Below are 11,750 nucleotides of genomic sequence, written 5' to 3' on the forward strand. Positions count from 1 at the left end.
TGGGCTGGTGCCTTCATTATACACCTTTAGGCACCAGGCAAAAACATTTCTCTTTTACCAGGGCTTTGGCTGATTGACATGCAGTGCCCTGTGTGTGTGTGTGTGTGTGTGTGTGTGTGTGTGTGTGTGTTTATTATGCATTTTGCATTTTTATGTTGCAATTTTATGTTTTAATCGCCCTAAGACCTGCGGATATAATTAAATACAAATTTGATAAACAAATAAATGATAAACTTGCAGATTAGATTATAAAATGCAAATTGTATTAGCTGGGAAGAGCAAATAATTATTGGGAACCCAGAAGGCAGGGATGAGGAAATGGGTACTTTCTTTCCCTGCTGTGGTCATAATGAAAACCTCTTCTCTGAAATGTCACTTCAGGTGCAAAGACACATTTAACATTCTGTGTAGTTTCACCTGCAGTACTAGTTTTTGATGCATTTAAAAATTGTAGGGGAGAGAGTGAACAGGATGAGTGATTAACTTTTACTTCCTGTTCTCCAAACACTTGTAGTCCCCTCTGCTGCTGTGGGGGGGGGGGGGAGGAAATGGATTCAGTTCATATTGAAAGTTTGCTTTTCTGATTTGCACTTTCCTAAACTAGATGAAGATGAAAATGCGGCTATCCTTTGAAATTTGCACTTCTCTGAATTTTGCAGGAGCTTCCTGCAGCCAATCAGAAGCCTGCCAGCATTGCTGCCTGCCCAGAGGCATCCACGGCTTTTGATTGGCTGCAGCCAATCAGAAGCCATGCCGGCCGCGTCACGGAAGTCAGTCTCCGTGCAGCGAGGCCTCTGCGCTGCGCCTGTTTAGCGCGGGGACCGAGTGAGCGAGTGGCAGGGTCCACAAGGTTCGCGGGCCAGATTAACGAGCCCAGTGGGCTATATCCAGCCCATGGGCCTTAGTTTGACTACCTCTGCTCTGGGGTGTGGCCTGTGCCGGACCAGTTCTGTAGATCAATACCATCTGCCCCTTCTTCCTCTCTGGAGGGCTCCTGGGGAGGTGGTCTCTTCATCTTCCCAACCCCTGACATTAATGCTCCATTTGGTTTGTGTCTTTCAGGGACGACCAGCCGGGGCGTGTTCCTTCCTGCGCCGCGTCTGCTGCGCCGCTTTGCCTCTCCAGCTGCTCCTGCTCCTCCTCCTGCTCCTCGCCTTCCTGCTGCCTCTCGTAGAGGAGACGCACAGCTGCAAGCTCGCCAACAATTACGCCCGCTCCTTCAACCTGGTGCTGAGATACAACGGCCCACCACCAACTTAAAAGTCCTCTACGCATGAAGGTGCAGCTGAGGTGACAGATTAAGCTATCTGAGTGGCTTTTCCCTGAGGTGTCTCGCCTCCTGCAGGTCCCCCAGAATCCAAGGCAACTCACTAAGGGACCCGTGTAAACTGGAAACTTGGTCAAATGACCTGCATTGTCCATATAGGCTCAGTCCATAGAAATGAAGTATTCATACTTAGAGCTAAAATTATATTTTTAAAAATATATGGCTATATTTATACTGTATATATGATTTTTATATATGTGTCTCAATGAAAGATATCTTGAAATCACCGTTTCTATTTTTAACCCTGCCAATTTTATTGCTGTTCTTATTTTATGCCTTTGTCTTCGTTGAGTAACAGTAGATGTTTCAACTAAATCCTTATGTAAGCATAGAAACCAAAAGCTAAGGCATAACCACAAAGGGGGACAAATGTGAGGCTGTTGAGGGGGCGGGGGAAAGATAGCCACACAAGTCAAGTTCCATCTCCTCAACCCGTGAATGTTATGAAAACTACAGCTGCCACCTGCTTGAAGAGATCCTGGTTGATTAATTGTAGTTGTTGATTAAGTACTTAAATCTATTCAGTTGACATGCATTTGGAAATGAGTAAGAACTGAAGCGAAACAGCAAACACATATTGCCTGTATCTTTAGAGCAGGCATAGGCAAACTCGGCCCTCCAGATGTTTTTGGGACTACATTTCCCACCATCCCTGACCACTGGTCCTGTTAGCTAGGGATGATGGGAGTTGTAGTCCCAAAACATCTGGAGGACAGAGTTTGTCTATGCCTGCTTTAGAGGGTGGACATCTGCTTTTACAGCAGGCACCAGCAACATGTGGTCAGTGGACTAGGGGAACTAGGCTAGTCCCTTAAAGGCTCCAAAAGCCCTCCTGCCACCCTCTCAAAGCCTGCTCAGCTTTGGGAAGGAGGCAGCTGGGATCCAGCATCCTATCAGAGGCTTGGTGCCTCCTTCCCGAAGCCCAGGAAGCTTAGGGAGGGAGGCACGATGCTCGTACCTGCAACATCCCCCTGCCACCCACATTGCCCTCGCAAGCTGACTCTGTTCTACAAAAAAATTCACCGCACACCACTGGCAGGCCCTATCTTTTCTCCTCCATGTGAGAGAAAATGGGAAATACCTCTTTTACAGGTGGTGCTTTCTTTCTTCTGTTTTTATATGTGCATGCATTTAAAAGATTTTTTTTTAAAAAAAACCTGCTACTCAGTTAATTGGAGCATTATTATTATTATTATTATTATTTAGTTGTTCAAAAAGGAATTAATCCGTTAATCCAATCAATTAATCAGCTAACAGTTGCAACCTTGTACCTGTTCCACGCGATTGGCTGTGGCAAGATAGTGATATCATACCACGTTTTCATAATTACATTCTATGGGCGGAGGAAGGGAACTCCACATGGAGCTGCCTTTTTTTAGTGGCAACCATTGAGCTTCTCACCGCCAGTTCTACCCAAAGTGTGAGAAGGTAAGAGATTATCCTGGGAATTCTGTGGCACCGGGAAACTCAATGCACCCCCGAGTGAATGCCAGCTTCTGGGAATGCCAGCACAGAGAGTGCTGTTGCAGTCGGGTCCTGCTTATGAGCTTTCCATAGGTACCTGTTTGGCCACTCTGAGAATTGAATGGGTCTTAGGCCTGATCCTGCACAGACTTCCTATGTTCAGCCATTTTATATGCAAGATGAGGCCCCTGAATCTTGCTGCGCCGTCTCATCTCTCTTCCCCATTGCTGCTACTCTCCTGTTACCAACGCTTTCTCTCTCGCACCCTTAACATAACTTGAAATGCTTGAGTCCGATTGACCCCTCTCTATCGTTTCGCTTCTTACCAACCGGCAAAAGATCCTGCCAACCTCGGCTGGAGAGATGTTTCTGGAGAAGGAGGAGGAGGAGGCAGAAGCGTAGGGTGATTGTAGGCAACATAGCAGACATTCTTTCCATGTGCAGAGGTCAGAGCAAAATAGTGGCAACGTCACTTCAACATTTCAAATGTTATGATATCCCCCCCCCCAAAAAAAAAATGTTGGAGAAGGGGGAACTAAATTGGAAACACATTTTGGCAGCCCGGGGTCTCCCCACCCCCACCAACCTCCTCTCAGCATGGAATTAATTTTCTGCTGAATATGACAGCACATCCAGGGTCTCTAAAACTTTGCCCTGTAAGACTTCCTCTTCCAGGATGCTAACTTTGGTTTCCCCTTCGATCCAGTTTTTCACTCACTCACTCACTACCCCACAATATTCAGCATTACATGGCCACTCTGCAGTGGGCTGTTGTGAGGGTTCCTTCCCTGCCCCTGCATTGCAGGGTGTTGGCGTAGATGACCCATCCATATAGAAATCATCACTGGACTTAACAGAGTCCAGTCATCATCCTCTACTCCTCAGCCTCTCATATTGGCCAATCCAGCCCTTTCCCCTTTGCAAGTTAGGCCCCATTTGCACTATACAAATAAATTAACAAAAGGATCGTACCACTTTAACAGTCATTGTTTTCCCCAAAGAATCCTGTACTATGGTTTGTTACGGGTGCTGACAGTTGTTAGGAGACTCCTATTCCCCTGGAGTTCCCAGGGAAGAGGGATTGATTGCTAAACCACTCTGAGAATTGGTTCCCATCCCTGATCACAGCTGCATGGCTTGGCTGCAACCCTCTGCATAGTTACCTGCGAATAAACTTGATTGAACTCCCTGATGCTTATCAGTTCCAAGTTGTAAAGCATGTTAAGCTTTAACAAAAGGCCTTCAGCCAGCTGAATCTCAGCCTTTAGCTTTTAAACAATCTTGCAAAGAAGTATTACCATTTGAACGACCAGCATGAAGAAGGAACTCCATCAAAGGAAAGGAAAGATGTGTCCAACCTCTGCTTGTTTATTTCTGCCCCCCCCCCATTCTCTGACTTCCTCTATGCTAATCTGTCCCAAACAACAGACAAAACTTCACTAACAACTCAATCGCTTCCTAGAGCAAGGAGGGTGCACCACTTACACTGGTGATCTGGAAGATGATTTCATCCCTTCCATTCAGGAAAAAAAAAGACTGGAACTGCACCCCCTTCCTCTCTCTTTCCACGCCTGTTCCTGCTCTGGCATCCTTCACTGCCTTTTTGCACTCTGGTCCCATAAAAATTATTCAGAGGAAAGGTCTACTGATACCGCTTAACTGTGCTTAAAATATTTTGCCGCTGTGGATTAAGACTATTAACGTTTTGCAAATAAGGAGGCTGCTTCACAGGGATGTTAGCAGCCCAACTGCACGGGATGTTCTTATGCTGTTGGCTACTCGAGTGTCCACTGGAGGCTGACTTGTTCATTGCTCAAACCGGCACAGTGTGGTTGGGAAGAAGACTCATTAGCCCATGCAGGGGTCACCTAAGGTGGCAGACAAGTCCAGCTTGGTATTCGACGTATCAGTCTGCTCCGAGACATTCCACTTTCTTGCTTTAAGCCAGCTGCTGCTGCAGCTGCTCAGCTTTTGTCTCAGCCTCCCTGCTCAGAACCTAGAAATGGTTTGTTTGCTGATAGACTAGGATCACTTTAGCAGCCGTTATCGCCTTTAATCCCTGCTCTCTGCAGAATCATGGTGTTTTCCAAAATATTACGCTAGCTTTCTCTTTCATGTGATTCCCCCCCCCCCTTTTCTGTGGAACAAAGAAGTTAGCTTTTTTTCTTGTTTAGATCCGTTATATTTCTGTAAGGCTAAGAGGCAAGCAGATCCACTCATTTTCTGCCATTACTCCACGCAGTTCATGTTGTGGTCTTCATTTCTGAGAGAGAAAGAAATCTAGCATTCGATATCCCTCCTTAAAAAAGAAAGAAAAAATTAAAAACCTGCCTCAGTTCTGTTTAGTTTAAAACCTGGGCATGTGTTTACTAAAGTATTATCAGGGGGTCTCCAAAGAATAAGACTTATCTTGGAAAAGCTGAGCTGACCTGTAGTCTAAACGGCACCACCGTAATTGCACAAGGGGATCCACAAGCAACCCATTGTTACTTTTTCTGCTTTGGAAATTGCACAAGGATTTTCCAGGCTGTCTTCCCATAAGGCATTCACACATACTGCTGGTGAGGCTGGATTGTCAAGGAGTAGGGAAAGTGGTGGTCCTAACTGAGGTCACATCCAAGTAGGAATGGGGGCAGAGGGAGGGGAAATTGATTCAGTTTGCACTTAAACTTACCTAATTCGCACTTTCTGGAAATGCACTAACAGAAATTCGGAATTCGCACGTTGCCGAATTTTCGCAATGCAGTTCTTCAGGCAAGTAATGTGTACAAAGAATGCCTATACTAGGGCAAAGTGTTCGTGTAAATGCATATATTAATGAGCAAACAAACGAAACATGCCAAGTTTCCTCTTTCATACTGACTTCAACTCCCAGGGAATGGTGGCGGGGGGGGGGGGGGAGCCTATTTTCTGCCTGGAGCCTCCAGTGCAGAATGACTTCTGGAGCTTAAGGATATCGTAAGCCAGCCTTTTATTTAAACCTGATAGCTATAGGTTACAAGAAACTACAGTGTTACCCCTGGTTACAATCTTAATTCGTTCTGAAGGTCCATTCTTAAGCTGAAACTGTTCTTATCCTGAGGCGTGCTTTCACTAATGGGACCTCCGGCACGTGATTTCCGTGCGCATCCTGGGGCAAAGTTCACAACCAGAAGCAGCTACTTCCGGGTTAGTGGAGCTCGTAACCTGAAGCGTTCATAACCAGAGGTACCACTGTAAATGCAGGTATGTACAGGGAATCCAATGCAGGCAAATGAGCAGGTTGATATTATTATTATTATTATTATTATTATTATTATTATTATTATTATTATTATTAAAATTTATATACTGCCCTATACCCACAGGTCTCAGGGTGGTTCTCAAGGTAAAATTACAATATAAAAACACAAAATACATAAACAAAATATAAACATAAACAGCTGAATAACCCCATAAAACAGTTAAAAACATTTTTTTAAAAAAATATATCAAAAAATACAATTAAAAAGCAGTTTAAAAGAATGTAGTGTTTATCTTTGACTGTGATATGACTAGGATCTTACTTCTTTTTGCTGCTTTTTGTAACTATCTGGTTCTTGGAATGTGCATTAGAATGTGATAGAGGAGAGTTAGAGTATTCCCTCTCATCCCTGTGCCTAGCATAGAAATCAAGCCACCCTCAAGGCAGGACAAGTTAGTGGAAGTCTCCCCGTAGGGTCTGTGCTTTAGAGGCTCCACAACATTTGATTTGTCCTGAAGCGATAGTTGACTTGAACATAGGAGAGTGCCTTACAGCAGAGATGCAGGATTGGGGGGCCTCCAAATGTAGCTGGACTCCAACTCCCATCATTCCCGACCATTGGGCATGCTGGCTGAGGGCAATGAGAGTAAGAGTCAAACCATTTGCTTGGTGGTGGCAGCTCTCCAGCATCTCAAATTGGGGTACTAGCCTCACTGGAGGTGGTGTGAAGTCAGGGGAAGCTCTTTCTCTGCCATAACTAGATTCCCTTTCCTACTCTGCCCTCCCCACAATTAAGTAGCAAATTGGCAGACGGACACCCCACTTTAGGTACACAGGAAGCAGCCCCTGTCTAATGTGTCATTCAGCAATATCAAAAGCAACACGATGGCCAGAAACAATAACAATGTGAAAAACTTTATGGAATAACTCAAAACATCAAAACTAACAAACCGTAGTCAACAGTGACTACATAATCACATGAGCACTGTTCCAGAGTATTTTTCATTATATCTATTCAAAAAAAGATTGATTAATGAAGAAATTACATATATTTCTACTTATGAGTGTTGAACTAATTGGCTGATGAAGAATTCAATGAATCAGTAGTTGTTATCTGGAAACACTGTACAGCAGAGTTCAGAGTTGGACATCAGAATTGGACATTTGCTGATTATACAAAGCTTCACAGCTTGCTCTCCGCTGGGTAAAGCCTGGCACCGTGATTCATTTAAGGACTTTCAGAGACTTCAGTTTGTTAGTTTTGATGTTTTGAATTATTCCATAAAGTTTTTCACACTGTTATTGTTTCTGGCCATCGTGTTGCTTTTGATATTGCTGACTCATATTTTGCAACACAGGGGTTTGTTTGTTTACTCGTTAATGTGTCGTTCAATCAGGAAGGAAAGGCAACGTTTTTTCAAACATGACTCTCTCGCTCCAGCTTTGTCATATGGCTTTTACAAGCTCAGCCATGCATTTTGATGCCTGGAGCCCCACTTCCTGCTGGAAATGTGTGAAAATGTCACTATTAGGCCGATTGTACTACACAGCAGGGTCTTGTGTTTTTCAGAAGGAAAAGACGGGGGTAACCGTGAGCAGGCGGCAGTAACAAAGCATTTACCCACAATCTTTCTCTTTTTCACAATCTTTCAATCTTTCTCTTGATCAACGTCTCCTCCTGGAATTAGTGTAGGTTGGTTCCAAAAAAGGCATAGCAAATTTCTAGAGGAGGAGAAGCCGGCAAACTGGTCTTGTTCCCACCCACTTGCCTAGCGCTTCTGCCCCTTGAAGCCATCGTTTTCCTGCAACCCCAGTTGTTACTTGGGGTGTGTGTCTATTTTTCTCAAAACGAAAAGCCTTTGTCAACTCCAATAAGAGTAAAAGAGTGCAGGCTTGGCATTGCCTCGCACATGCATCTGCCTCATAGCTCCATAAGCAGAGCCTAACCATTGCTGTGATCTGTATATAATAGGAAATGTCATAATTGCACTATTTAAAGGAAGGTGACGTTCCACATCCATATAATTTTCATGCCCAGCTTTATAAAAAGGAAGAATGCTTTCATAAAAGTGGAGAATTTTTTTTGGGGGGGGGGGGGGAACTTATTGTGCTAAGCTTTCCCTTCTGCTAAGGCTTGATCCTGTTAGTTTCAGATAATAAAAAGGGTTCTCATTCATTCCATCCATGCTATTGGGATTTTGCTGGAATTGACCTCTTTATGGTGCTGCCTTGGGGGGGGGGTGTTTGAATTTTGAACTGAATATTGTATTTGTCTCAAGTTACATGGATACCCATGGATTTGTTTGAATTATCAGGGTTTTAAACTTTTAGACATAAATGCAAAGTAAATTGTGAAAATACTGATTATCTGGGGGTGCCTTTTTATAGCAAACTAATATATATAACTAATATTTATGACAATTTAACTTCCATGGCTCCCTGCCCCCCCCAAAGAATCCTGGGAATTGTAGTTTTGGAAGGGTGCTAAGAATTCTAGCCACTATACACATAATATCATTAGTGCCAGATTTAGTTCTGGCTCTGAAGTTTAATAACTTTCAGTCTGGCCAGTATCTGGATTGCCTAGGAACCTTATCTAAGCATGCTACCTTTCCTGGTATTTATTTTCTCTATGGTTCTGTCCTAGAGGTAGATTTTTCAAGTCCTTTTGTTGCTGTTCCTTCTACCCATACTCTGCATTTTATCAGATACTCTGCTATTGTCACCTATCTGTAAAAGCTTAGAAACTCCTAGGAAGAAATATCTCAGAGTCCTAATATGTGAAGAAACCTTTAGTTTCACATGATGATGATTTTTCATCTCCAAAGCATCTCAAACAACTTACCCCAAAACTTAACACTTTTATGTGTGTGTGTGACTTCACAGTGAGCTCATCTTACATGCAGATATCTGTACAAATGGCTGTTTGAAATGTTTTTCCAGTGTTAAAACAACCTTATGACACCTTAAAGACTAGCACATATATTGTGGCATAAGCATGTATCTGATGAAATAACCTCTGGTCCATTGAAGCTGACATGACAATATATTTGTTATTCTTTAAGGTGTCAGAAAAACAGATAGCATTCTGGGACTTCTTTAGTCAGTGAACCTGAACCATGCATGAATCTTTCTTATGAACTGGACACCGCTCCATAGTGTTTTTTGGCAGGGGAACCATTATGTGTACGGCTTATTTACACAATACGATATAATACCAGTCAAGCAAATTGATGAGCTACAGATCATCACACAAAATCTGGTACCAATAACTGTCTAGGAATGCAAACCACGGAGCAATGCTTCTATGCATGATCCATTGAAATGAATGGACTCTTAAGTGTGACCAGTGCTCCAATCCACGGGAATATCGATTGTGCTTTAAATTGCAGTGACACCAGTTTCTACTTGTAATTCTGCAACGTAAGTCAACTCATTGGGTGTTCCATCTTTGCTTCTTCTGTACAGTGCTCCAGGCAGCAAAATGCTTTTGTGTGTGTGTCAAAAGTAAACCACTTCATTTCTGTATTTTTTCTGTTCGTGCTAACTTGAGTGTGTTGTCGGCTCAGAAAAAGGGAGCAAGGCAGGATCATGATCATTCTTTAGACCAGGGAGAAGATTGTCTTCCTGCCTTCCAAAGATAGAACCTCGTTTCTTACCCTGCATCACCTAGAAGAGCTAGAGATGTGTTTTATATTCAATCAAAACTATGTTGCACCTTGCCCTGGGCCTTCTAGTCACCAGCTCAACAAATATCAGGCAGGCATCCTTCTCAGTTTAGCACCCGAGATCTTGAATGGGAGATGCCATAGACCAGTCTTCCTCAACATGATGCCCTCCAGCTGTTAGACTACAAGTCTCATCTTCCCTGACTATTGGTCATGCGGACTGGGACCAATGGGAGTCAGAATCCAAAACGTCTAGACAGCACCAGGTTGGGAAGACTGCTGTAGACCAAATCAGAGGCATTAAGATGGAGCTATGGCCCTTCTTTCCAAGTTCCCTTATCATCTCATCTCATCCCACCTGACAGGGCACATGATCAAGCTCACTGGTGGTGGTAAATTTTTGGGACAGAGCAGTTCCACGTGTTAGAGAGATTCTCTGGGTCCCTTCAGAGAGCAATTAAAGCACATTCAGCACAGATTTAAAGCACATGGCTTCCCTCAACAAACCCTGGGATCTGGAGTTTTGCCCTCAAAGAGCTTTAATTCTCGGCACCCGTAAGAAACTACAGGTTCGTGGAGAGAAGCTGTGGGCTTTAAATGTATGGTGTGGATCTACCATTTCACTCTGTTAACATATAGAAAGACTGGCTACATACAGACACATGTTGCTAGAAGGTCCTGCGTAGTTCAAGGAACGGGTTTCGTAAAACCACCCAGGTGGCTGAAGCAAGTGTACATCATTCCCAGCTTTCCTTGGCAATCACGGTCCTTTGACAATGGACTACTAGGACACAGGCTTCATATTTCCTGCTACCCCACTGATGTTTTAGCTTGGGCACTTATAAACAAACACCCCATACTGTAGGGACCATTTCCATCACACTGTCCTATGGTGTGTGGTTTTGAACTATGTTTGTAGTAAGCTGGGCTCATTTTAGCTTAAAAAGTGTGGGCCCAAACAGATGTCTCAGTACATGTGCGAGCTATCGCAGTTTGTACCTTCTCTTAGGCAGATCTTGTGTCCTGGACTTTCCCTAAAGCTTTCTGGCGTCATAAGGAGAAATGCTAAGCAGCCTAACTCCTTCACAAGGTAGAGTTGCCATATTTCAAAAAGTAAAAATCTGGACACAAAAGTTACATTTTTGAGCTGATTTTAAGGAAAATCGGCAAAAATGACACTGCCAACATGGGTTGCCATACGTCTGGATTTTGCCGATTTCCACCCGGACACTGCTTCTGAATGCAGTATTCCAGGTATGTCCAGGAAATTCCAGACATTTGGCAACCCTCTCATGAGACTGTTGTCTTTTTGAAGAGCCACACTTTTTAAAAGAAAAAGATAGAAAGAAGAATCCTCTGTGTGCTCATTTAACGTCACTGTGGTATTTTTGTAAATGGCTTTTTTTAATTAAAAAATGCATATATTTTTATTCTAATAAATGCCTTCCTGTTTGTAAGCTGTCGTTTCAGTTTGGTGTTTTATTTTGCAGGGGGGGGGGAGACCCCTCTATTCCAAGAGGGGTTCTGCACATGTCACATGGAACCCAGGTGTCTGAGGATGTTGAACAATGAGCAGATGACGCTAATTTTAGGCACATCCACCCTATTCATTTAAAACACATTCAAAGCATATGGTTTCCCCTAAAGAATCATGGGAATGGTGGTTTGTACAAACATAGCACTTTTTTTGTTACTAAATCAATGAAAAAGGGAACTGTGGTTTGTTAAGGGGAGGCCATGTGTTTTAGACGTAAGATGTGGCTGTGACCCTAGTTGCAACTAATAAAATAATCGATTTGGGGAACTTCTTACTATTAGTTATGGAGGAATGTAATATGCCAGCCTATTGTAGACAATTTATTCTTTCTACCTTCAGTCTAATCAATAGCACACTGGTTTCCTATTAAAAGAACAGCTTCTTAACTTAGGCGAATAGTATGATTTGGCTGCTCTCTCTTCAAGTGCTGCCTTTTGTACGCCTTTGCTTCACTCAGTTTATTCCTCCATCTCCCTTCTGACACATGGCACCATGACACAGGCAGTAGTTGGCGCCATTAAATATGCAACC

At 43.3% G+C, this 11,750-nt stretch overlaps 1 protein-coding gene across 1 annotated transcript in view; it reads left to right on the plus strand.

The window, feature by feature from the left end:
- SYNE3 (spectrin repeat containing nuclear envelope family member 3) overlaps positions 1-11,139 on the plus strand; it is an 88,872-nt gene extending 77,733 nt beyond the window's left edge. Inside the window, exon 19 of the mRNA XM_028716797.2 lies at positions 1,063-11,139. Within this exon, the coding sequence (XP_028572630.2) occupies positions 1,063-1,260 (198 nt within the window). The 3' untranslated portion in view covers positions 1,261-11,139. The remainder of the gene's footprint in view (positions 1-1,062) is intronic.
- The last annotated feature ends 611 nt before the right edge of the window (positions 11,140-11,750 follow it).

Source organism: Podarcis muralis, chromosome 1 (assembly GCF_964188315.1).
Source record: "Podarcis muralis chromosome 1, rPodMur119.hap1.1, whole genome shotgun sequence".
NCBI classification, from domain to species: Eukaryota; Metazoa; Chordata; class Lepidosauria; order Squamata; family Lacertidae; genus Podarcis; species Podarcis muralis.